Genomic DNA, 26,407 nt, shown 5'->3' with positions numbered 1-26,407 from the left:
CTTCCCCACCACGAAAAACTCGATCCGCGAATGTACCTTATGGACTGCTGAGAAAAACGAGTTTTCCCGTTCCCTCGGGTGCAGAAACGTCCAAGGGTCCACCCCTCCCATTTCCTCCATTAGCCCAGCCAACGCCTTCGCCCCCCCTCCTGATGGGACCAGCGAGTGCGGCCGTGATCTGTCCAACCTTGGCTCCTGCACCAAGTTCCAGTCCCCCCCACCGACCCACCCCCCCCCCCCCCCCCCCCCCCGACAATCAGCTCCGTGTGTGTCCAAGTCGGGAATGGCCCCAAACACCTTAATCGCAAATCCCGCATTGTCCCAGTTGGGACCGTATACACTGACCAGCGCCACTAACCCCCCCTCCAGCGCCCCGGCCACAATCACATATCTACCCCCTGATCTGCCACCACCTTCTTCATCTGGAAGAATACCCTTTTGCTGACCAACACCGCTACCCCTCGAGCCCTTCCATCAAATCCAGAGTGAAACACCTGACTAATCCAGCCCTTTTTAAGTCTCACCTGAGCCTTCAGACTCAAGTGAGTCTCCTGCAGCATTGCCACATCGGCTTGCAAACTTTTAAGATGCACAAGCACCCTTAACCGGATCTCCTAATCCCCTCATGTTCCACGTGTCTATCCTTACTGGGGGTCTCTCAACGCGCCCCCCCCCCCCCCCCCCCCCCCCACTTCTTAACCACCATCATCATACCACCGGGCCCTGCCCCATGAGCATGACCCGCCCCTATCCATTATTAACATCGAATGCCTTCCCCCCCCCCCCCCCCAAACCGCCCCCCCCCCCTACATTTCCTCTCAAAAAAACATCTCCCAGCATCAATCCCTCCCCCGCTCGCCTCGTCGGCCCATCGAAACCTGCCAACCAGGCTCCAATGTCCGCAGCCCTCCTCTCACCTCCGATCACCAGCCGACTTTCGTTAGCTAGCGCGGGGATAGATCGTCCCCTCCCACCCAGTCCCAGAGCAAGAAAAAACAAACCCAACAATCCAACCCATACAATTCACTAAAATAAGATACAGTATAACCGTCGCAACACAGAATGCCAAACAACTCAACCAATAACTTGAACTCTGCAACAATGTGAAGAGAAGTAAATTACAATATACTTCAGTGAAATGAAAGTTATAGCATTTATACATTTTCCAGCTCACCAATCACAGTCCACAGTCTCTCTTCCAGCTCTCCTCTTCACGTCTGTCCCAAGCCTTCTGCCCTCACAAACGCCTCAGCCGCCTCTGCTGTCTCAAAATAAAAGTCTTTGGCATCATACGTCACCCTCAGCTTCGCCGGGTACACCATACCAAATCGCAGCCCCTTGTACAGCGCTGCCTTCACTCGCCTGAACGCCGCTCGTCTTTTTGTTGGCCTTGGACCCTCTGTTCCTTCGGGCAGGCCCACAATTCTCAGACTGTGCTGTTTCCAGCGGTTCTCCAAGTCCTCGAGCTTTGCTTGGAGTCCTCTGTTGACCTCCACCGCCCTCCGCAGCTCGTCCCCCATCGGCGTGAACTGGTCGCTGTGCTGCGACAGGGCCTCCTCCACTTTCTTCATCTTCTTGCCCTGCTCTCTCACCTCAGCCGATGTCTTTGCCACAGCCACCCTCACCGGGGCGATTGCCTCCTCCACCAATGACTTCAACGCCATGTCCTTCCTCAAAGCCTCCATGTGCCTCACAAACAGCTTTTCCAGCTCCACCGCCATCACCTCGGTCACCTTCTCCACCATAAGTAGTGCGGCCCCACCATGTGGTCCGGCCTCCGCCATCTTGTCAGCACTTTTGCTCGTCTTCACATTCAACGGTGAGCCACCCTTCCTCAACGCTGCTTTTCGCATCCTTTAACAGATTATTATTTTTCCTTTTTTTTTCCACCCTTCTTTCCTTCTTCAATCCTCTTCTTTTTTTTTAAATAGAAAAAACATGAAATTTTTCTTCTTTCAAAAAAAAAAACAGGGGGAAAAAAACTTTAACCACATTTCTTTAAAACTTTTTTCTCTTCTTTTTTGTTTTCCTCCAGAATTTCCCTGGGACCGGGCTTCAGTCTTCTTTCCATATTCGAGGCGGGAGCGATCCGATGTGGGAAATCTCACCTACATCACACCCTGGCTTCGGGCCTGCTGCCTCGGCCCCCCTTTGGCTCCGCCCCGCTGCTCCTTTCAAATTTTCAGGTCTGGCTTTCAGGTTGTCCCACTCCTCCTCCACGTGCAGCCGCTCTGCCGAACCCACCGGGACCAGTCTCTTCCCCCCTCACCCTTCCAACCCTCCGGCTTCGTCAAACGGAGCTTTGACGCTTGGGCGAGGGAGGCACGGCCGCCCTGGAGAAGTTTAATTTTTTTTTAAACAGCGGGAAGCCCCCCGAAAAAGACCACGACATCGTGGACCGGCAGGAGCTTCTCCTCAACGCAGCCGCTCCACTGACAAACGCCACCGGAAGACAATTTATTTGACTTTTAGCCAGAATATTAGCCCCTGTAATTGGGCTGGAGTTTGTTATCAGCAGAAAGAGACCCAAATGAACATGGTTCAGTCCTGAATGTGAGGAACAGCAAAATCCAATCACGGTGATTACTTGTGGCCTCGTTGGTGTCTCAGCAGGTTGGGTGAAGTGGTGAATCGCTTCCCACACTGTGAGCAGGTGAATGGTCTCTCCCCGGTGTGAACTCGCTGGTGTGTGAACAGAGCGAATGACTGCGTGAATCCCTTCCCACACTTGGAGCAGGTGAACGGTCTCTCCCCAGTGTGAACTCGCTGGTGTGTGGACAGGGCGGATGATTGAGTGAATCCCTTCCCACACTCGGCACAGGTGAATGGCGTCTCCCCAGTGTGAATTCTCTGGTGTGTGGACAGATTGGATGACTGAGTGAATCCCTTCCCACACTCGGCACAGGTGAATGGCCTCTCCTCAGTGTGAATTCGCTGATGTACAGTGAGGTCACATGATCGTCTGAACCCAGTCCCGCAGTGAGAGCACCTAAACGGTCTCTCGTCGGTGTGAACACCTTGATGGTTCATCAGATTCCCAGAACTTTTATAGCGCTTCCCACAGTCTGGACATTGAAACGGTCTCTCATCAGTGTGAACTCGCTGGTGACTCAGCAGGTGGGCTGAAATAGTAAATCCCTTCCCACACTCTGAGCAGGTGAATGGCCTTTCATCAGTGTGAATTCGCTGGTGGTTCCGTAGGGCCGATGAATCACTGAATCCTTTCCCACACTCTGAGCAGGTGAATGGTCTCTCCCCAGTGTGAACACGCTGGTGTCTGGATACAGCGGATGACTCAGTGAATCCCTTCCCACACTTGGGGCAGGTGAATGGTCTCTCCCCAGTGTGAACTCGCTGGTGACTAAGCAGGGCAGATGACTTAATGAATCCCTTCCCACACTTGGAGCAGGTGAATGGCCTCTCCCCAGTGTGAACTCGCTGGTGTATCGACAGAGTGGATGACTGAGTAAATCCCTTCCCACACTTGGAGCAGGTGAATGGTCTCTCCCCAGTGTGACTGCGTCGATGAGTTTCCAGCTGGGATGGGGAAGTGAATCCTTTCCCACAGTCCACACATTTCCACGGTTTCCCCTCCGTGTGACTGCATCTGTGGCTTGTGAGGCCTGATGATTGACTGAATCCTTGTCCACACACACAACACGTGTACGGTTTCTCCCCACTGTGAACAATGCTTTTTCCTTCCATGTTCAAAGTACAATGATATTCAGGATATGATAAATTGAGGGCTCTGTCAGATCCTGATGTGATGCTTGGTTTGAGTTTCCGGACTTTGAATCCTCCCCTTCGAACACCCTGTGAAATGGATTCAAAACAGAAAATAGGGAGTGAGAAAGAACCCACAAAAGCCCAAAGGCAGGTTGTGAAATTGAGCTGAATGAATCTGGTCATTTGTGGGGCCGGCACTGGGAAAAAGTGACCATGAAAACTGCTGGATTGTCAAAAAAACCCAACTGGCCTCTTTGGGAGGAGAGAGAAAGAGGCGAAGAGGGATTTTGTATATCTACAAGTCACAGTAATGAGAATGGATGGCAAAGCAAACTCGACCTTGTGCTTCATAAACAGTAATATTGATACCAAAACTATGCTTCTGGCGGCAATGATTAGCACTGCTACCTCACAGCGCCAGGGACCTGGGTTCAATTCCGGCTTGGGTCACTGTCTGTGTGGAGTCTGCACATCCTCCCCATGTGTGCATGGGTTTCCTCCGGGTGCTCCGGTTTCCTCCCACAGTCCAAAGATGTGTTGGTTAGGTGGATTGGCCATGGTAAATTGCCCTTACTGTCCAAAATTGCCCTTACTTTTTGGGTGGGGTTACTGGGTTATGGGGATAGGGTGGAGTTGTTGACCCTGGGTAGGGTGCTCTTTCCAAGAGCCGGTGCAGACTCGAAGGGCTGAATGGCCTCCTTCTGCACTGTAAATTCTATGATTCTATAATTGCGGCCTTGGTGACTGTGTGGAGTTTGCACTTTCTCCCCGTGTCTGCGTGGGTTTCCACCCGGTGCTCAGGTTTCCTCCAACAGTCCAAAGAAGGGAAAGTTAGGTGGATTGACCTTGATAAATTGCCCCTTAGTGTCCAGGGATGTGCAGGTTAGGTGGAGCTATGGGGTGGCAGGAACAGGGTAGGGGTGTGGGCCGAGGCAGGGTGCCCTTTCAGAGAATCAGTGCAGACTCGATGGGCTGAATGGCCTCCTTCTGCACTGTAGGAATTCTATGGTTCTAATTCTATTCTATGAATCTTTATAAAGCTCTGGTCACCACTCTTCAGGAAGAATGTGAAGGTTCTTGGAGAAGATGCAGAGGAGATTTACCAGAATGGTTCCAGCAAAGGAGGTTGAGGGGAGATTTGATTCAGGGACACAAGATTATGCCAGATTTCCATCAGGTGGACAAAGAAACTCTGTTTCCATTCACTGATCGTACAAGCAGTCAGGACACAGATTTAAAGTTTTGGGTAAAGCCTGGATTGAACGATACACGATCCTGAGGGGTTTTGACAGGGTGGATGTGGAGAGGATGTTTCCTCTTGTGGGAGAATCTACAATAAGGGCATCACTGTTGGAAAATAAAGAGTCACCCATTTCAGATGGAGATGAGGATTTTTTATTCTCTTGAGGGTTGTAAGACTTTGGAACTCACGTCCTTAAAAGGCAGCGGAAGCAGAGCCCTTGAATATTTTTAACGCAGAGCTGGATAGATTCTTGATGAGCAAGGGGGTGAAAGGTTATCGGGGTAGGCAGGAATGTGGCATTGAAGTTGGAATGCGATCAGCCACAATCCAACTGAATGCTGAGCAGGCTCGAGGGACTGAGTGGCCTGCTCCTAGTTTGTATGTAAAAGGTACAGGAGATATGAGGTGATATGAGATATGTTTTTACACAGCGAGCGGCAATGGCCTGAAACTTGCTGCCTATGAGGGAGTTTGAAAATAGACACAATGAATGATTTGATTTCAAAAGGAAATTGGATTTGAGGGAAATAAACCTGTGAGGATACAGGGAGCAGGTGAATGGGACCGACTGGATTGCTCCAGAGAGCTAGCATGGACTCAATGGACCGAATGCCCTTCTTTGTGCCATCATGTCTCTGACTCGTTTGTGTAATCTATTTTTGTAATTTAACCCCGGAGGGGTCAGATATCACTCAGGATAATCTGTGCTACATTCCCTCCGAGGCCATTCTATCCTTCCTCAGGTTTGTTGCCCAGAACTGAACACAGTTCTCCAGGTTTGGTCTAACCAGGGTTTGTGAATCTCGGGGCTTTTCCAGTCACACTGAGACCTGAAATCTTCCCTCACAGACAGAACAGACAAACCTTTTACCTTCCACCCAGATGCTGCTGAAATTCAGATTCTGACGAATCGAGACTCTGTCAGATTGCGATGTGACGTTTGGTTTGAGTTTCCCGTCTGTTAAACCTCCTCTTCCAGTATCCTGTAAATTTACAGAAACCTCACTGTCAGTTTAGGATAGAAATTCACAACATTCTCTCCTCGCCAACTTTGATTAAATGTATTCCTGGAGGTTTGATCACATAACCTGCCCCCATCCTCCAGCCATTAATCGGTCAACACATCCATCCTTGTGACACGCTGCCTTCCTCGGCCAATTGGGAAAAGGACTCATTACCTTACAGGACAGTTACTGTCCTGATGATTTTCCAGACACCCAGGTATGAATGTCACCAACACAGGGAGCGGAGTTGGTGTGAACTCGGGCAGGAGGAGCTTCGGAACGGTAAATATAAATAATGTACCTCGGGGATTCAGGGCCGAGGCAGCAGGGAGAGGAGTTGGCACAAATCCAGGGAGAAGGAGCTTCGGAACAGTAAGTATAAATAACTTACCTCAGAGTAAATCTGATTGGCTGGTTGGGAATCTGTTCTAAATTTGAGAAACTGGAGTAATTAACTAAGTAGGGAGTAACTCGGAGATCAGTAACCAGGAAATTGCTGTTAGTATCTGTAATCAACGATTTGGATGAGAATGTACAAGGCATAGAACATTACAGCGCAGTACAGGCCCTTCGGCCCTCGATGTCCTTGATCAGTAAGTCCTCTGTCCTTCATCAGTAAGTTTGCAGATAACACTAAAATAGGTGGTATTGTAGACAGTGAGGAAGGTTATCAAAAATTGCAGCAGGATCTTGATCAGCTGGGTAAGTGGGCCGAGAAATGGCAAATGGTGTTCAATACAGATCAGTGTGAGGTGTTGCATTTTAGAAAGTCAAATCAAGGTCGGACTTTCACAGTGAATGGTAGGGCCTTAGGGTGTATCATGGAACAGAGGGATCTTGGAGTTCATGTGCACGGTTCTTTAAAGGTGGAGTCACAGGTAGATAGGGCAGCACGGTAGTATAGTGGTTAGCACAGTTGCTTCACAGCTTCAGGGTCCCAGGTTCGATGCCCCGCTGGATCACTGTCTGTTCGGAGTCTGCACGTTCTCCCCGTGACTGCGTGTGTTCTCTGGTTTCCTCCCACAGTCTAAAGATGTGCGGGATAGGTGGACTGGCCATACTAAATTGCCCTTAATGTCCAAAGAAAAGGTTAAGTGGGGGTTACTGGGTTACAGGGATAGGGTAGATAAGTGAGCTTGAGTAGGGTGCTCTTTCTAAGGGTTATCCAGCTCTGGAAGACTCGATGGGCTGAATAGTCTCCTTCTGCACTGCAAATTCTCTGAAGAACGTTTTTGGCATGCTGGCCTTCATCAGTCAGGGCATTGAGTATACAAGTTGGGAAGTTATGTTGCAGTTGTACAGAACGTTGGTGAGGTCGCACCTGGAGTATGGTGTTCAGTTTTGGCTGTGTTGCTATCGGAAATATGTTATTAAACTGGAGAGAGCGCAGAAGAGATTTACAAGGATGTTGCCAGGACTCAAGAAACCGAGTGAAAGGGAGAGATTGGACAGACCAGGACCTTTATCTTTGGAGCGTAGGGGACTGAGGGGTGATCTTATAGAGGTGTATAAGATCATGAGAGGCATGGACAGGATGAATGCACTCAGTCTTTTTCTCAGGGTTAGGGAGTCGGGAACTAAAGGGCACAGGTTTAGGTTAAGACGGAAAAGAATTAATGGGAATCTGAGGAGCAATGGTTTTACACAGAGGATAGTACGGAATGAGCTGCCGGAGGAAGGAGTTGCGGCAGGGACATTGACAACACTGAAAAGGCATTTGGACAGATACATGGATAGGAAAGGTTCAGAGGGATATGGGCCAAATACAGGCCAATGGGATTGGCTTAGATGAGCTTTTTGGTTGGCATGGACCAGTTTGGGCTGAAGGGCCTGTCTCCATACCATAGATTCTATGAACCCCAAGTCTCTTTGGACACCCACTGTACTGAACCTCTTTCCATTTAGAAAGTACCCAGTTCGATCCTTTTTCGGTTCAAAACAGATAACCTCTCACTTGGTAATAATGCCACAATCTTGCCCATTCACCTTGTCTGTCAGTCAATATCTTCTTGCAATTTAATGCAATCATCTATGCTGTCTATGATGCCACCAAACTTTGTATCATCAGCAACTCAGAGGGGCTGGTTTAGCACACTGGGCTAAATGACTGGCTTTTAAAGCAGACCGAGGCAGGCCAGCAGCACGGTTCAATTCCCGTACCAGCCTCCCTAAACAGGTGGATTGGATTTGTTTATTGTCACGTGTACCGAGGTACAGTGAAAAGTATTTTTCTGCAAGCAGCTCAACAGATCATTCAGTACATGGAAGAAAAGGGAATTAAACACAATTCAAGAAAATACATGAGAATACATAATAGGGCAACACAAGATATACAATGTAACTACATAAGCATTGGCATCGGATGAAGCAGACATGGGTGTAGTGTTAATGAGGACAGTCCATAAAAGGGTCATTTAGGAGTCTGGTGACAGTGGGGAAGAAGCTGTTTTTGAGTCTGTTCGTGCGTGTTCTCAGACTTCTGAATCTCCTGCCCGATGGAAGAAGTTGGAAAAGTGAGTAAGCCGGGTGGGAGGGATCCTTGATTATGCTGCCTGCTTTCCCCCGGCAGCGGGAGATGTAGATGGAATCAATGGATGGGAGGCAGGTTCGTGTGATGGACTGGGCGGTATTCACGACTCTCTGAAGTTCCTTGCGGTCCTGGGCCGAGCAGTTGCCATACCAGGCTGTGATGCAGCCCGATAGGATGCTCTCTATAGTGCATCTGTAAAAGTTGGTAAGGGTTAATGTGGACATGCCGAATTTCCTTAGTTTCCTGAGGAAGTAAAGGCACTGTTGTGCTTTCTTGGTGATAGCGTCGACATGAGTGGACCAGGATAGATTTTTGGTGATGTGCACCCCTAGGAATTTGAAACTGCTCACCATCTCTACCTCGGCTCCGTTGATGCTGACAGGGGTGTGTACAGTACTATGCTTCCTGAAGTCGATGACCAGCTCTTTAGTTTTGCTGGCATTAAGGGAGAGATTGTTGTCGTTACACCACTCCACTAGATTCTCTATCTCCCTCCTGTATTCGGACTCGTCGTTATTCGAGATCCGGCCCACTATGGTCGTATCGTCAGCAAACTTGTAGATGGAGTTGGAACCAAGTTTTGCCATGCAGTCGTGTGTGTACAGGGAGTAGAGTAGGGGGCTAAGTACGCAGCCTTGCGGGGCACCGGTGTTGAGGACTATTGTGGAGGAGGTGTTGGTGTTCATTCTTACTGACTGTGGTCTGTTGGTCAGAAAGTCAAGGATCCAGTTGCAGAGTGGAGAGCCAAGTCCTAGGTTTTGGAGCTTTGATATGAGCTTGGCTGGGATTATGGTGTTGAAGGCGGAGCTGTAGTCAATAAATAAGAGTCTGATGTAGGAGTCCTTGTTTTCGAGATGCTCTAGGGATGAGTGTAGGGCCAGGGAAATGGCGTCTGATGTGGACCGGTTGCGACGGTATGCGAATTGAAGTGGGTCAAGGTGTTCCGGGAGTATGGAGGTGATGCGCTTCATGATCAGCCTCTCAAAGCACTTCATTACAACTGACGTCAGGGCCACCAGGCGGCAGTCATTGAGGCACGTTGCCTGGTTCTTCTTTGGTACCGGTATAATGGTGGTCTTCTTGAAGCAGGTGGGGACCTCGGAGTGGAGTAGGGATAGGTTAAAGATGTCTGTGAAAACCTCTGCCAGCTGGTCCGCGCAGGTTCTGAGTGCACGACCAGGGATCCCGTCCGGGCCCATCGCCTTCCGTGGGTTCACTTTCAGGAAGGCCGATCTGACTTCGGAAACTGTGATGGTGGGTATGGGTGAATTATGGGTTGCTGGGGCACTCGATAGCGGGTTGTTGGTTACCTGCTCAAACCGAGCATAGAATGCGTTAAGTTCATCGGGGAGGGGTGCACTGCTGCCAGAGATACTGCTCGGTTTCGCTTTGTAGCCCGTTATGTTGCTTAGTCCTTGCCACAACCGCCGAGAGTCTGTCTGTGACTCTAGCTTAGTTTGATATTCTCTCTTGGCATCTCGGATGGCTTTGCGGAGGTCGTACCTGGATTTCTTGTATCGGACAGGGTCGTCTGCCTTGAACGCCTCAGATCTGTCCTTCAGTAGGGAGTCAATCTCGCTACAGTCTAATTCATACTTAGATTTGATTCTCCAAATAGCATCACCTCACTTTTGACCAGATTAAACTTCATCTGCCATTTCGGTGCCCAAGTCTCCAATCTATCTCCATCCTGTTGTACCCTCTGATAATAATCGGCACTATCAGCACCTCCACCAATCTCTGTGCCATCCGCAAATTTACTAATCAGACCATCCACATTTTCCTCCACATCATTAATATATACGACAAACAACAGAGGTCCCAGCACTGATCCCTGCAGAACACCACTAGCTACAGATCTCCATTCTGAAAAATACCCTTCCACATCTACTCTGTCTACTATAACCGAGCCAGTTCTATATCCATCCAGCCGGCCCACCCCCAATCCCATCCAGCCGGCCCATCCCCAATCCCACCCAGCCGGCCCACCCCCAATCCCACCCAGCCAGCCCACCCCCAATCCCATCCAGCCGGCCCACCCCCAATCCCATCTACCCGGCCCACCCCCAATCCCATCCAGCCGGCCCACCCCTAATCCCATCCAGCCGGCCCACCCCCAATCCCATCCAGCCGGCCCACCCCCAATCCTACCCAGCCGGCCCGCCCCCAATCCCATCCAGCCGGCCCACCCCCAATCCCATCCAGCCGGCCCACCCCCAATCCCATCCAGCCGGCCCACCCCCGATCCCATCCAGCCGGCCCACCCCCAATCCCATCCAGCCGGCCCACCCCCAATCCCACCCAGCCGGCCCACCCCCAATCCCATCCAGCCGGCCCACCCCCAATCCCACCCAGCCGGCCCACCCCCATCCCCAATCCCATCCAGCCGGCCCACCCCCAATCCCATCCAGCCGGCCCACCCCCACCCCCACCCCCACCCCCACCCCCAATCCCATCCAGCCCACCCCCCAATCCCATCCAGCCGGCCCACACCCACACCCACACCCAATCCTATCCAGCCAGCCCACCCCCAATCCCACCAAGCCGGCCCACCCCCAATCCCATCCAGCCGGCCCACCCCCACACCCAATCCCATCCAGCCGGCCCGCCCCTAATCCCATCCAGCCAGCCCACCCCCAATCTCACCAAGCCGGCCCACCCCCCAATCCCATTCAGCCGGCCCACCCCCAATCCCATCCAGCCGGCCCACCCCCAATCCCATCCAGCCGTCCCGCCCCCAATCCCATCCAGCCGGCCCACCCCCCAATCCCATCCAGCCGGCCCACCCCCCAATCCCATCCAGCCGGCCCACCCCCAATCCCATCCAGCCGGCCCACCCCCAATCCCACCCAGCCGGCCCACCCCCAATCCCATCTACCCGGCCCACCCCCAATCCCATCCAGCCGGCCCACCCTAATCCCATCCAGCCGGCCCACCCCCAATCCCATCCAGCCGGCCCACCCCCAATCCCACCCAGCCGGCCCGCCCCCAATCCCATCCAGCCGGCCCACCCCCAATCCCATCCAGCCAGCCCACCCCCAATCCCATCCAGCCGGCCCACCCCCAATCCCATCCAGCCGGCCCACCCCCAATCCCACCCAGCCGGCCCACCCCCTATCCCATCCAGCCGGCCCACCCCCAATCCCACCCAGCCGGCCCACCCCCACCCCCACCCCCACCCCCAATCCCATCCAGCCCACCCCCCAATCCCATCCAGCCGGCCCACACCCACACCCACACCCAATCCTATCCAGCCAGCCCACCCCCAATCCCACCAAGCCGGCCCACCCCCAATCCCATCCAGCCGGCCCACCCCCACACCCAATCCTATCCAGCCAGCCCACCCCCAATCTCACCAAGCCGGCCCACCCCCAATCCCATCCAGCCGGCCCACCCCCAATCCCATTCAGCCGGCCCACCCCCAATCCCATCCAGCCGGCCCACCCCCCAATCCCATTCAGCCGGCCCCTCCCCAATCCCATCCAGCCGGCCCACCCCCCAATCCCATCCAGCCGGCCCACCCCCCAATCCCATCCAGCCGGCCCACCCCCAATCCCATCCAGCCGGCCCACCCCCAATCCCATCCAGCCGGCCCACCCCCAATCCCATCCAGCCGGCCCACCCCCAATCCCATCCAGCCGGCCCACCCCCAATCCCATCCAGCCGGCCCACCCCCACACCCAATCCTATCCAGCCGGCCCACCCCCAATCCCATCCAGCCGGCCCACCCCCAATCCCATCCAGCCGGCCCACCCCCAATCCCATCCAGCCCACCCCCGATCCCATCCAGCCGGCCCACCCCCACACCCACACCCAATCCTATCCAGCCAGCCCACCCCCAATCCCAAGTGATTTTAGTTTTTGTACCAATCTGCCATGTGGCCTTGTCAGCACCCTGACTAAAGTCCATATAAACTAAATCCACAGCCATTCCATCAATTTTCTTTGTCACCGCTTCAAAAAACTCAATCAAATTGGTGACGTAATGTTCCCCATACATTGAGGGCAGTATGGTAGCACAGTGGCTAGCACTGTGGCTTTACAGCACCAGGGTCCCAGGTTCGATTCCCCGTTGGGTTACTCTCCATACAGAGTCTGCACATTCTCCCCGTGTCCGCGTGGGTTTCCTCTGGGTGCTCCAGTTTCCTCCCACAGTCCAAAGACTTGCAGGTTAGGTGGATTGGCCATGATCAATTGCCCTTAGTGTCCAAAAAGGTTAGAATAGGTTATTGGGTTACGGGGATAGGGTGTAAGTGAGGACTTAAGTGGGTCGGTGCAGACTTGATGGACAAATGGCCTCCTTCTGCACTGTATGTTCTATGTTCTAAAACCATGCTGTCTGTCACTAAATAATCCATTTTCCTCCAAATGTGCATTTATTTTCTCCCCCAGTATAGAATAGAATAGAACAGTACAGCACAGAACAGGCCCTTCGGCCCACGATGTTGTGCCGAGCAATGATCATCCTACTCAAACCCACGTAGCCACCCTATACCCGTAACCCAACAACTTAACCTTACTTTTTAGCACACTACGGGCAATTTAGCATGGCCAATCCACCTAACCCTCACATCTTTGGACTGTGGGAGGAAACCGGAGCACCCGGAGGAAACCCACGCACACACGGGGAGGACGTGCAGACTCCGCACAGACAGTGACCCAGCCGGGAATCGAACCTGGGACCCTGGAGCTGTGAAGCATTTATGCTAACCACCATGCTACCGTGCTGCCCCATTTTTTCCAAAAATCGTCTCCATCACTGATGTCAGGCTCTCCAGTCTATACTTTGCTGGACCATCCCTGCTTCCTTTCTTGAACAAGGGAACAACAGTGGCTATTCCCAGTCCTCTGGAACCACACCTGTGATCAAAGAGGATATGAAGATATCTGTTAAGATCCCAGCTATTTCTCCCCTTGCCTCCCGCAGTGACCTGGGATAGATCCCATTCGGCCCCGGATGTCTACCTTAATGCAATTTAGGAAACTCAACACTTCCTCCTTTGATAAATTGACGTTCTCAAGAGAGTTCACACACCCATCCCTGACCTCACCATCTGTCATGTCCTTCTCCCTGGTGAACAATGATACAAAGTACTTCGTTTTTGAAAAATATATTTACCGAATTTCCAAAGATGAATAATAACAACAATATCAACAGACAAGTATACAGAATATATAAGTAAAGATTCAGAAAAGTCTTATACATTTGTCTTTATTTTTTTAAAAAATAAATTTAGATTACCCAATTATTTTTTCCATTAAGGGGCAATTTAGAGTGGCCAATCCACCTACTCTGCACATTTTTGGGTTGTGGGGGCGAAACCCACGCAGACACGGGGAGAATGTGCAAACTCCACACGGACAGTCACCCAGAGCCGGGATCGAACCTGGGACCTCAGCGCCGTGAGGCGGTTGTGCTAACCACTAGGCCACCGTGCTGCCCTTACATATGTCTTTATAACAACAATCAAACTATCCCCATTTTACCCTAACCCCCTTAATCCTCCACCGTGTCCAGTTATTTAAAGATTGAGATGAATGGCGGCCACCTCTGGTAGAACCTCTGAGCCCCGAATGGTATATTTGGTCTTCAGATGTAGGAACAATATCATATTCTCCAACCATGTGGGTGCTTTAGGTGGAGTGGGAGATCTCTAACTGAACAATATTCGCCTCCTGACTATCAAAGAAGCAAAGATGAGAACGTCCACCCCAACCCCCAAATGGAGCCGGTAAGTCCGAGAATCCAAATATTGCTGCCAGTGGGCAAGGTTCTGGGGCCACCCGTAAAATCTATTATATCCTATCAAAAAGGAAACACAGTAGATAACAAGGTACCGAATGTTGTGAGTATCCTCATTATGTTATCTACAGAGGGTCTGGAATATACAGAAGTAGACCATCGGCGTAGAGTGATACTCGGTGCTCCACTCGACCCCGGCAGATACCCTTCCACTCATCGGATGACCTCAACACTATCAACAGAGATTCAATAGCAAATGCAAAGAGCAGCAGGGAAAGGCAACAGCGCATACTGGAAAATATTATAAAGATACTGTATTCGTACAGATGTTGGCTTTAGGGGCAAGAGGTAAATTTAGGACCAAAACTAAATCACCCCGAGGTAGTTCCATTCCACACTATCCAATACTTTCTCTGCATCTAAAGATACTTTGACTTCAGGTTCCAGAGCAGCGGTGGGGAAAAGGACAATGTTTAAGAGGTGTCGGACATTGGCTGGCAATTATTGGCCTTTAATAAAGCCTTTCCGATCCTCAGACACTATAATTGGGAGACAGGGCTCCATTTGGGAAGCCAGGACCTGAGCCAGCAGTTTAACATCTGTGTTAAGAAGTGAAATGGGTTGGTTTGACTGGTGGGTCCTTTCTGCCGTCCCTCCCTCCAGCACCTCGCCGTCCCTCCCATCAGCACCTCGCCGTCCCTCCCATCAGCTAACCTCATCCTGAGCTGGGAGGATCTCCACTCAACCATAGATTCAAAGAAAAACTCTTACACTGATATCATTCACAATACAACCAGAGTGCGAAGAGAAAAAGTACAACACGTCTGATACCCAACATTAACTTCATACCCTAAATTTTACACAATGTAAAAACTCCTGAACCTCAAAACACAGAGTAACTCTGATATATCCAGACAAACACAGTAACTCGATATATCCAGACAACACAGTAACTCTGATATATCCAGACAAACACAGTAACTCTGATATATCCAGACAAACACAGTAACTCTGATATATCCAGACAACACAGTAACTCTGATATATCCAGACAACACAGTAACTCTGATATATCCATGATGTGGAGATGCCGGCGTTGGACTGGGGTGAGCACAGTAAGAAGTCTTACAACACCAGGTTAAAGTCCAACAGGTTTGTTTCAAACACGAGCTTTCGGAGCACGGCTCCTTCTTCAGGTGAATGGAAAGGCTTGTTCCAGAAATGTTTATATAGACACAGTCAGAGATGCCCCGGAATGCGAGCACCTGCAGGCAATCAAATCATCAAAGATGCAGAGAGAGAGGTAACTCCAGGTTAAAGAGGTGTGAATTGTCCCAAGCCAGTTCAGTCGGTAGGCCTCTGCAAGTCCAGGCTTGTTGGTGGGGGCCGAATGTTGGACTTTAACCTGGTGTTGTAAGACTTCTTACTGTGCTCACCCCAGTCCAACGCCGGCATCTCCACATCATGGCTACCATTGACACCGCAAACTGCCGGCTCAAAGTGGAGAGGATCTCCAGGAAGATCGCGCATGTAGACACTGACATTCAGTTTCTACAAAGATGCAAAAAAGCAGACAAGATCCCGAAAGGACTACAGATCAAAAACCCACTCAAGTCGACTTACAACACAGACTACGCTGAAAGACTCTGCCACCGCACCTCTGTCACACTCCTCAAACACCTCGTACACCAACTCTACAGCAGTCGACGCAACCTGGAAACCAAGAGAGAGGCCATATTCTCAACTTGCGCTCAGGACACAGCAGACCAGCTGCGGAACACCGCCAAACAGATGAGACAGCAATACTATGCCACCTACATGCACACCAAGAACAGGAAGCTTGAGAAACTTGGCATCACCACCAGCAGCAATCAAGCTTCTCCCGGTACAACAGTCGAAAACAATACAGGGAAATCCATTGTCAACTTGTCAGACTACACCCTTCAACCAGACGAAATCGAAGTCCTCAGCAGAGGGCTCAATTTCTGCACCACCACCAAAATGGACCCCATCAGTCTCGCGGCAGATACGGAGGAATTCATCAGGCGAATGAGGCTCCGGGAATTCTTCCACAGACCCCAAGAGGCCGACAGCGAACCCAGGGACACGACCAATGAACCGGAACAGCAGACCGCGAGATCTGCAGTGCAGCAACCGAAAAGGAAAGAGTCAAATTGGACCCCTCCGGAAGGCCGCTGCCCTAGACTCGACATGTATGCTCAAGCCGTCAGAAGTCGTGTCAATGCCAGATTCATCACTCGCAATCACAAGGCAGCCTCAAACGTCACCCAAGCACAACGCAACGCCATCCGCACTCTCAAGACCAACCGCAACATCGTCATCAAACCAGCAGACAAAGGAGGGGCCACCGTCATACTGAACAGAACAGACTACTGCAAAGAAGTATACCGACAACTCGACAACCAGGAACACTACAGGCAGTTACCCGCAGATCCAACCAAGGAACACATCCGCCAACTCAGCAGACTGATCAAGACCTTAGATCCAGACCTTCAGAACACCCTACGTGCTCTCATCCCACGTAATCCCCGCATTGGAGATCTCTACTGCCTCCCGAAAATACACAAGGCCAACACACCAGGCCGTCCTATCGTTTCAGGCAATGGGACCCTGTGTGAGAACCTCTCTGGCCACATCGAGGGCATCTTGAAACCCATCGTACAAGGTACACCCAGCTTCTGTCGCGACACGACGGACTTCCTACAGAAACTCAGCACCCATGGACCAGTTGAACCAGGAACATTCCTCGTCACAATGGATGTCTCGGCACTCTACACCAGCATCCCCCATGACGACGGCATTGCTGCAACAGCCTCAGTCCTCAACACCGACAACTGCCAATCTCCAGACGCAATTCTGCAACTCATCCGTTTCATTCTAGACCACAACGTCTTCACCTTCGACAACAAATTCTTCATCCAGACGCACGGAACAGCCATGGGGACCAAATTTGCACCTCAATATGCCAACATCTTCATGCACAAGTTTGAACAGGACTTCCTCACCACACAGGACTTTCAACCGATGCTATACACCAGATACATCGATGACATTTTTTTCCTTTGGACCCACGGCGAGACATCACTGAAACGACTACACGATGACATCAATAAGTTCCATCCCACCATCAAACTCACCATGGACTATTCTCCAAATTCAGTTCCATTCTTGGACACACTCGTCTCCATCAAGGACGGTCACCTCAGCACCTCGCTTTACCGCAAGCCCACAGATAATCTCACGATGCTCCACTTCTCCAGCTTTCACCCGAAACACATTAAAGAAGCCATCCCCTATGGACAAGCCCTCCGTATACACAGGATCTGCTCAGACAAGGAGGAGCGCAACAGACACCTACAGATGCTGAAAGATGCCCTCGTACGAACGGGATATGGCGCTCGACTCATTGATCGACAGTTCCACCGCGCCACAGCAAAAAACCGCACCGACCTCCTCAGAAGACAAACACGGGACACCACTGACAGAGTACCCTTCGTCGTCCAGTACTTTCCTGGGGCGGAGAAACTACGACATCTTCTTCGCAGCCTCCAACACATCATCAGCGAGGATGGACATCTTGCCAAGGTCATCCCCACACCCCCACTACTGGCCTTCAAACAACCGCGCAACCTCAAACAAACCATTGTTTGCAGCAAATTACCCAGCCTTCAGAACAGCAACCACAACACCACAAAACCCTGCCAGGGTAATCTCTGCAAGACATGCCAGATCATCGACATGGACACCACCATTACACGTGGAAACACCACCCACCAGGTACGCGGCGCATACTCGCGCGACTCGACCAATGTAGTCTACCTCATACGCTGCAGGAAAGGATGTCCCGAAGCGTGGTACATTGGCGAGACCATGCAGACACTGCGACAACGAATAAACGGGCATCGTGCGACTATCAACAGGCAGGACTGTTCCCTTCCAGTTGGGGAACACTTCAGCAGTCAAGGACATTCAGCCTCTGATCTCCGGGTCAGCATTCTACAAGGAGGCCTTCAGGAGACGCGACAACGCAAAATTGCTGAGCAAAAACTTATAGCTAAGTTCCGCACGCATGAATGCGGACTCAACCGGGATCTGGGATTCATGTCGCATTACATTCGGCCCCCACCAACAAGCCTGGACTTGCAGAGGCCTACCGACTGAACTGGCTTGGGACAATTCACACCTCTTTAACCTGGAGTTACCTCTCTCTCTGCATCTTTGATGATTTGATTGCCTGCAGGTGCTCGCATTCCGGGGCATCTCTGACTGTGTCTATATAAACATTTCTGGAACAAGCCTTTCCATTCACCTGAAGAAGGAGCCGTGCTCCGAAAGCTCGTGTTTGAAACAAACCTGTTGGACTTTAACCTGGTGTTGTAAGACTTCTTACTGATATATCCAGACAAACACAGTAACTCTGATATATCCAGACAACACAGTAACTCTGATATATCCAGACAACACAGTAACTCTGATATATCCAGACAACACAGTAAGACTCCTGAACGTCACAACACAGAATAACTCCAATAAGGAGAATCAAACAGAGTTCTAATTGAGATTCTGAACAAAGTAATTTGCCTCTTCAGGAGAGTTGAAGGTCCTTTTCCCTGACACACAGAGCCAAATCAGAGAAATGTTTATGTAAAATGGATTTCACCCCGTTACAGGCTGCCCCCTTTTCTTCACCAGGTTCGCACTCAGGTCCTGCTGTAACCGAACGGAGAGGCCTTCCCAGTGCTCCCTAGTCCAGCAAAGGACCTGTTCCTCCTTCTTAAAATTATGGAACTGAACAATAACCGCATGCGGGGGTCCCCAGCACGAGGTGTCGATCGCAATGAACGAGGTGCATGATCCGGGGGGAGGGAGAGCAGACTTTCACCCATCATTTTCAAAATCATGTTGGTAAAATATTCCATGGGGGTTTGCCCTCCACCTCCTCAGCCAGACTCATGATCTGGGTGTTCTGCCTCCGCGAACAATTTTCTAAGTCATTCAACTTAGCCCTTAGACTGTTATTAATTCCCACCACTGATGATAGACTGGTTTCTTTTTTTTAAAAATAATTTTTATTGAGAAATTTTGATTTTTTACAACATTGACGCACCTTAGTAAAATACCGAAAATAACAATAATATTAACAATCATATACATTCGCCCCATCCCCATGAACAACCCAGCATTTTAACAACAACGCAAATTAACACACTATAAAGTTACAGAATAAACACTACAATAATGCACCCCCCCCCCCCCCCCCCCCCCCCCCCCGGGTTGCTGCTGCTATTGACCCAGTTACCTATCTCTGAGCCAGGATGTCCAGAAAAGGCTGCCATCGTTTATAGAACCCTTGTATTGATCCTCTCAGGGCAAATTTGACCTTTTCCAATTTTATAAATCCCGCCATGTCACTGATCCAGGTCTCCACGCTTGGGGGCCTTGCATCCTTCCATTGTAACAGAATCCTTCGACGGGCTACTAGGGAGGCAAAGGCCAGGACACCGGCCTCTTTCGCCTCCTGCACTCCCGGCTCTACCACAACTCCAAAAATCGCGAGTCCCCACCATGGTTTGACCCTGGATCCAACCACCCTCGACACCGTCCCCACCACCCCCTTCCAGAATTCTTCCAGTGCTGGGCATGCCCAGAACATATGGGCGTGGTTCGCAGGACTCCCCGAACATCTGGTGCACCTGTCCTCACCCCCGAAGAACCTACTCATCCTAGTCCCGGACATGTGGGCCCGGTGCAGCACCTTAAATTGGATGAGACTAAGCCTCGCACATGAGGAGGAAGAGTTGACTCTCTCCAAGGCCTCCGCCCAAGTCCCGTCCTCTATCTGCTCCCCGAGTTCCTCCTCTCATTTAGCCTTCAGCTCCTCCACTGACGACTCCTCCACCTCCTGCATTACCTTATAGATGTCCGACACCTTCCCCTCTCCTACCCACACCCCAGAAAGCGCTCTGTCCATCGTCCCCTGCGAGGGCAGCAAAGGGAATCCCTCTACCTGTCGCCTAGCAAACGCCTTTACCTGCAGGTATCTGAACATGTTCCCCTGGGGAAGGCCAAATTTATCTTCCAGTTCCCCCAGGCCCGCAAACCTCCCGCCAATAAACAGGTCCCTCAATTTGCTGATGCCCGCCCTTTGCCACCCCCTAAATCCCCCAACAGTGTTCCCCGGGATGAACCGATGGTTGCCACCCAGTGGAGCCTCCATCGCGCCCCCTGATAGACTGGTTTCTAATGAAGAAATCCAATTGCTGTGATCAGATAAGGCAATTTCCATTGTGGAAACCTGACAGGGCCTAGTTTTGATCCCGATTAAATTGGATATCTTAAAGAATTGAACACTCTAAATTAAACTGCAGTCCAAACCTCAGGTAGGCTGATGGGAATTCGGACTTGGCCAAAGTCAAAACACAACCCATAGACAAACTGCCAGAACATGTCTGGAGCTGCCATGTCAATCACACATCAAGATATCATTGCTCCTTTCATACACACCGATTTGTTTTGGGTAGCCCAGACCGAGCCAGATTCTCGGGCACCCACAGTTCCTGCCGTTGGCTTATGCAACAGGTTCTGTGCAGCAGCACCACCGGAGGTGGACACCTGGGGGGCGGGCCCCGGTGTCCTGTCACATGGACATCAAGAAACCCAGTGGTTGTTGGGACCCCCTCCAGAGACCTCATTGGCCGGAAGCCAGAGATGTTTCTGGAAAGGTGGGGAGGGAGGGGGATAAAGGTAGATGCCCCAAAACACACCAGCGGCGAAAACTCCACGCAGAGGCAATCGAGACGTCTGACCAGAGGTTGAAACAAGCAGCGTGTGAGACCCACCTTCACAACAACGGACCTGAAAGATTCAGAGAATCAAACCCACGTCTCAAACGGAGCCATCTTTACGGGTAGTAAAACCAATCTTGGGCAGCTTTGGTAAATGTTATTGGGTTAACTCAAGGGTAAATATTGTTGTTTAATAAAGTTAGTTTGATTTTATATTGTGTAGTCTTTGTTTGCCTCGACAATAAAGACATTTGGGTAAAACCTTTGACTCATACACTGGTTGAAAGTGTCAGAGAAGATTTTACAGATACAACATCGTATTTGTAACTGGGATCCAGGTGCTTCTAGAATTTTGCCCATATTTTCGATTTTCACGGACATATAAGCAAGAGATTCATCCACTGACATCTTCAGCTCCTCTGCCAAAGCCTGACGGTGTTTTCCTAATTCAGCCGTTCCAATGCGGCTGCTGTCGGCAGCGTGTTCAGCATTGGAGAAGGAAGACTCGCCCCGCCATCTTGCAGCCCACCGAGTCCTGAGAAGCCTCAGAGTCCCAGGAGTAAGTGCGGCCCGCTTCTTTTCCATTCTTCTTTCTCGGCATTATCTTGAAGTTTGTGTATTTATCTGTCGAGTATCATAGAATTTACAGTGCAGAAGGAGGCCATTCAGCCCATTGAGTCAGCACTGGCTCTTGGAAAGAGCATGCTACCTTTTGTAAATCCATGCTGACTTTGTCCGATTACACCACTGCTTTCCAAATGCTGTGCTATGAAGTCCTTGATAATGGACTCCAGCAACTTCCCTCCTACTGATGTCAGGCTCACTGGTCTATAGTTCCCTGTTTTCTCTCTACCTCCCTTTTGAATAGCGGGATTACATTCGCTATCCTCCAATCTGTAGGAACAATTCCAGAGTCGACAAGAATTTTGGAAAATTACCACCATTGGATCTCCTATTTCCAGAGCCACTTCCTCAACTAGTTTGGGATGAAGATTATCAGGTCCTGGAGATTTTATAGATGGATATAGATAGTCTCGGAGATTGGGCCAAAATTTGGCCGATGGAGTTTAATGTAGATAAGTGTCAGGTTATCCATTTAGACTGAAAAATAGAAAGGACAATTATCTGAATGGAAGCAGATTCAAGATGTGTTGGACAGAGGGATCTGGGTCAATTTGTGGAACTCGCTGCCCCATAGTGCAGTGGAATTTGAGTCATTAAATGGTTTGAAGAAGAAGATAGATAGATAGATTTCTGATTATAAAAATGGATTAAAGGGATATGGGGAACAGATGGGGAGGTGGATTTGAGACGAGGAACAGATTGGCCGTGATCTGATTGAATAGCGGAGCGATCTGATTGAATAGCGGAGCAGGCTTGAAGGGCCGAATTGTGTACTTCTACTAATTCTTATGTTCCTATGTACTGTCCAGGATAAAATTAATGTATTACATCTGCTCCGGTGGATCATTTCAATGGAAATGTGCTCTCGCTCAAAGACTATCAGCCGACTGGAGTGAACATTGGAAGACTGGCCAGCCCACAGAGAAACCTTCTGATCTCCCACTTCACCAACTGTCATAATGACCATGGTTCAATCCTGGATGTGATAAAGAGCAGCAGAAATCAGCAGAATACAACCCCTGTAATTACTTGTGAACTCGCTGGTGTTTCTGCAGGTAGGATGTACTACTGAATCCTTTCCCACACACGGAGCAGGAAAACGGCTTCTCCTTAGTGTGAACTCGCTGGTGTCTGAGCAGGTTGGATGAATTAACAAATCCCTTCTGACACACAGAGCAGGTGAATGGTCGCTCCCCAGTGTGAAGTCGCTGGTGTGTTACCAAGTTGGATGAATTAACAAATCCCTTCCGACACACAGAGCAGGTGAATGGTCTCTCCCCAGTGTGAAGTCGCTGGTGTGTTACCAAGTTGGATGAATTAACAAATCGCTTCCGACACACAGAGCAGGTAAACGGCTTCTCCCCAGTGTGAATTCGCTGGTGTGTTACCAAGTTGGATGAATTAATAAATCTCTTCCTGCACACTTTGCAGGTGAATGGCCTCATTGCGGCGTGAACTCGCTGGTGTGTCAGCAAGTTGGATGAATTAGTAAATCCCTTCTCAAACACTGAGCAGGTGAATGGCTTCTCCTCAGTGTGAACCCCCTGGTGTATCAGCCGGCTGGATGAATCTATGAATCCTGGCCTACACACTGAGCAGGTGAATGGCGTCTCCCCGGTGCAAACTCGCCGCTGTGTCAGCAGGTTGGATGAAACAGTAAATCCCTTCCCACACTGAGAGCAAATGAACAGTCTCTCCCTGGTGTGAGTACGTCGATGAGTTTCCAGCACAGACGGGAAAATGAATTCCATCCCACAATCCCCACATTTCCACGGTTTCCCCATGGTGTGTCTCGGTGCTTTTCCAGTCACACGGATGGTAAAACGGCCGATGGTTTCCCCCGTGTTAACGAATCGAGTGTCTCTGTTAGATCTCAATGTGAAGTTTGGTTTGAGATTTCTTGCTGCAAATCGTCCCCTTTGAATATCCTGTTAAAGGAGTTTACAAATGTCATCACGGTCAGTACAACTCAGAAATTCAGAACAGACAATTCTAGTTGCAGTGGAACATGCTTTCCTCGCTCGTTCCCCAAAAGCTGTAAATTTCCACGCACGCATCTGTACAAACTCACACTCTCTCTCTCTTGGTCCGTCCATTCTCACTCCATATTCACCCTCCCTATTCTCCTGAAGCTGCTAATTCATGTTGATCAACAGATCGACACTCAGCATTTCCTGATCTTGACCAAGATATTGTGACATCCCAAGAAATAGGAGCAGGAGACGGTCATTCAGCCCATCAAGTCTGCTCCACCATTTAATAAGTTCATGGCTGGTCTGATACTAATCTCAAATCTTCAATTCCAGGGAATAAATATGGTGCAGAATTTGATGGTTAATATCAGCTGATGGACAGAAGAGAAATGATCTCGAGTGCAGGAAAAACAATTCCTGACCATGGGAAGATAAAGATGGTAAATCAGCAGCACATAGCCAAGGGATGGGCTGCAGTGACAACTTCATTCAGACACATTGGAAGAAATAACAGTAAAATACTAAACATGGTTAAAATAAATACCCTATTAGAGGCAGAAGTTGAACAATGGCAGAGAGGTGATGAGGGAGGGCAGAGCTGAAACAGAGCAATGTGTGAACTTGAATTCAGATCCACAGTAAAGGAGACAAACCTGGGCAGCACGGTGGCGCAGTGGTTAGCATTGATGCCTACGGCGCTGAGGACCCGGGATCGAATCCCAGCCCTGGGTCACTGTCCGTGTGGAGTTTGCACATTCTCCCCGTGTCTGCGTGGGTTTCGCCCCCACAACCCAAAGATGTGCAGGTTAGGTGGATTGGCTACGCTGAATTGCCCCTTAATTGGAAAAAAAAATTGGGTGCTCTAAATTTATAAAACAAAAGGAGACAAACCTGTCCCAGAGCCCAGAAACCAGAGCACAGACAACAAAGCACAATTCTAAAAACTCTAAATTATAGATGAATGCTCAATAATACTCACTTCTGGAACAATTTCACGGATTTCAAATGTAAAACCTCCAATGGAGTCTGCAGCTGCAAAGATATCAGAAGCACTGGAATCAGAGAAAAATCACAGTTTTCAAATCTTCTAACTCCCTGTAAAATGAGATTACAAAAGTCATGTGTCAATTGTGGTCAGAGAGTAACATTTTTTCTTTATCTCAGATTGCTGTGTGTAAATCCTCCCCATCTATCTCCCTGTAAACGGAGTTTCCAAAGTCCAAGATATAAATTCATAAAAAGTCTCTCCCCATTTCCTGGCCTAGGATTACTATGGGATACACTTACATTGGAAGCAGTTCAGACAAGGGTCACTAAGCTGATTCCTGGCATGAAGGGGTTTGTTTTATGATGGAAAGGTTGGCCAGGGTGTGCATATATTGATTGTATTTTAGATAAATGAAAGGTAATCTTACAGCAGCAGAGAGGATTCTGAGGGTGCTTGATAGGTGCTGAAAGGATGTTTCTCCTCAACAGGGAATCTTCCACTGCAAGGAAAGTTTAAAAATCAGCGTCTAAGACAGAAATGAGGAGAAATTGCTTCTCTCAGAGGGCCAGCAGCCGGTGGAATTCTCTGCCCAGTGAGCAGTGGAGGCGTGGCCATTGAATTTATTCAAGGCTGCATTATACACCATTTTTACTGGCAGGGGAGTAAAAGGTGAGGAAGGTTCATTGTCTGAAGGAAAATGGAGTTAAGACAATGATCAAATGAGCCACAATTGTCCGAATGGCCTCTTACTGCTAATAATTCTGATAATCTTATTCTTCTGTTATTGGGATGGGCACACATGCGCTTTGCAGCGATTCCCCTCCCCCCGCCCTCACCCTGAAAAGAGGGCGCCCGTTCTCCCGGACCATTCAACCAATGAGTCAAACATTTTCTCTCCTGGTCACCAGAACCCTGAAGCTCCTCCTACTTTCCGTGACGGCACCAAGATGGCCGCTCATGCGCTCTGCTCCCCGCAGAACGAAGATGGGGACAATGGAACTGGGCCCGATCTGGATAAAAGCCCATCAGCTGCAAACACGGGGCCTGCAGGGTCTCTTCCTGCCGAGGGCCTTTCCCGGGTGTTTATGAAGCTTCCGCTCCCTCCCTTCCCCCCGGTTCCCGGCTCCATTCCTCCCTCCGTCCCACCGCCGCTCACCCGCGGAAACAGCCCCTTCAGCGCTCGCAGAGCTTCGAGCAGGATGACAGTGCGCATGCTCCAGATACAATACTGCGCCTGCGCACTGGGCTCCTGTGGAATGAATAGGGCACATTCACCGCCGCAATGGATGTTGGGTAATATCAGCACCATTCAAACCTCAAACAACTAATACAAAATAACAATTTTGCCATTTGACCTCAACTAATTTTCAAAAATCATAAATGATTATGAATTGATGATCTATATTACATGTGTCAGAGTTCTGTGTGTGCCTATGTCGAGGTTTTAAAGCTTTTCTACTGTTTCTTCTCTCTCTACCCTGCCGGTGCTAACTCTTGCTGGGTTCAATTGCAGTTACTGATTTCTCTCCCTGTTCATAATACTGAATATTCATTGTTTTGTTGAATGATAATGCACAGAGGGAAACCATTTGGCTCATCATATTGGCTAGCAGTGTCAGAACCTGATAGAGTTTAACTGAATATGTCTCCAGACCCCACCTACTGCACTGACTTTAATAACAAAGGGCCAAGGGAGGATTCCGGTGTGTTCAGAGTGGGTGAATTGTGGAATTACAAAGAAAAGGTATTGATATCCTGAATCTTCAGAAT

At 49.9% G+C, this 26,407-nt stretch overlaps 1 protein-coding gene and 1 pseudogene across 1 annotated transcript; one reads left to right on the top strand and one right to left on the bottom strand.

Annotated features, from left to right (window-relative positions):
• LOC119959437 overlaps window positions 1–26,407 on the top strand; it is a 55,010-nt pseudogene that overhangs the window by 14,386 nt on the left and 14,217 nt on the right.
• Window positions 2,001–25,820, bottom strand: LOC119959436 (gastrula zinc finger protein XlCGF26.1-like). Its single transcript, XM_038787709.1, has 6 exons — window positions 25,794–25,820; window positions 25,065–25,136; window positions 24,629–24,681; window positions 22,706–23,604; window positions 3,074–3,517; window positions 2,001–2,905 (listed from the first exon to the last, which is right to left on the bottom strand). The coding sequence occupies exons 4-6, from the start codon at window positions 23,458–23,460 to the stop codon at window positions 2,584–2,586; spliced, it is 1,521 nt and encodes a 506-aa protein (XP_038643637.1). The 5' UTR covers window positions 23,461–23,604; window positions 24,629–24,681; window positions 25,065–25,136; window positions 25,794–25,820; the 3' UTR covers window positions 2,001–2,583.

Source organism: Scyliorhinus canicula, unplaced genomic scaffold, assembly GCF_902713615.1.
Source record: "Scyliorhinus canicula unplaced genomic scaffold, sScyCan1.1, whole genome shotgun sequence".
Taxonomy (NCBI): domain Eukaryota; kingdom Metazoa; phylum Chordata; class Chondrichthyes; order Carcharhiniformes; family Scyliorhinidae; genus Scyliorhinus; species Scyliorhinus canicula.
The sequence above is the reverse complement of the archived record's forward strand: the minus strand, read 5'-3'. Positions and strand labels throughout refer to the sequence as shown.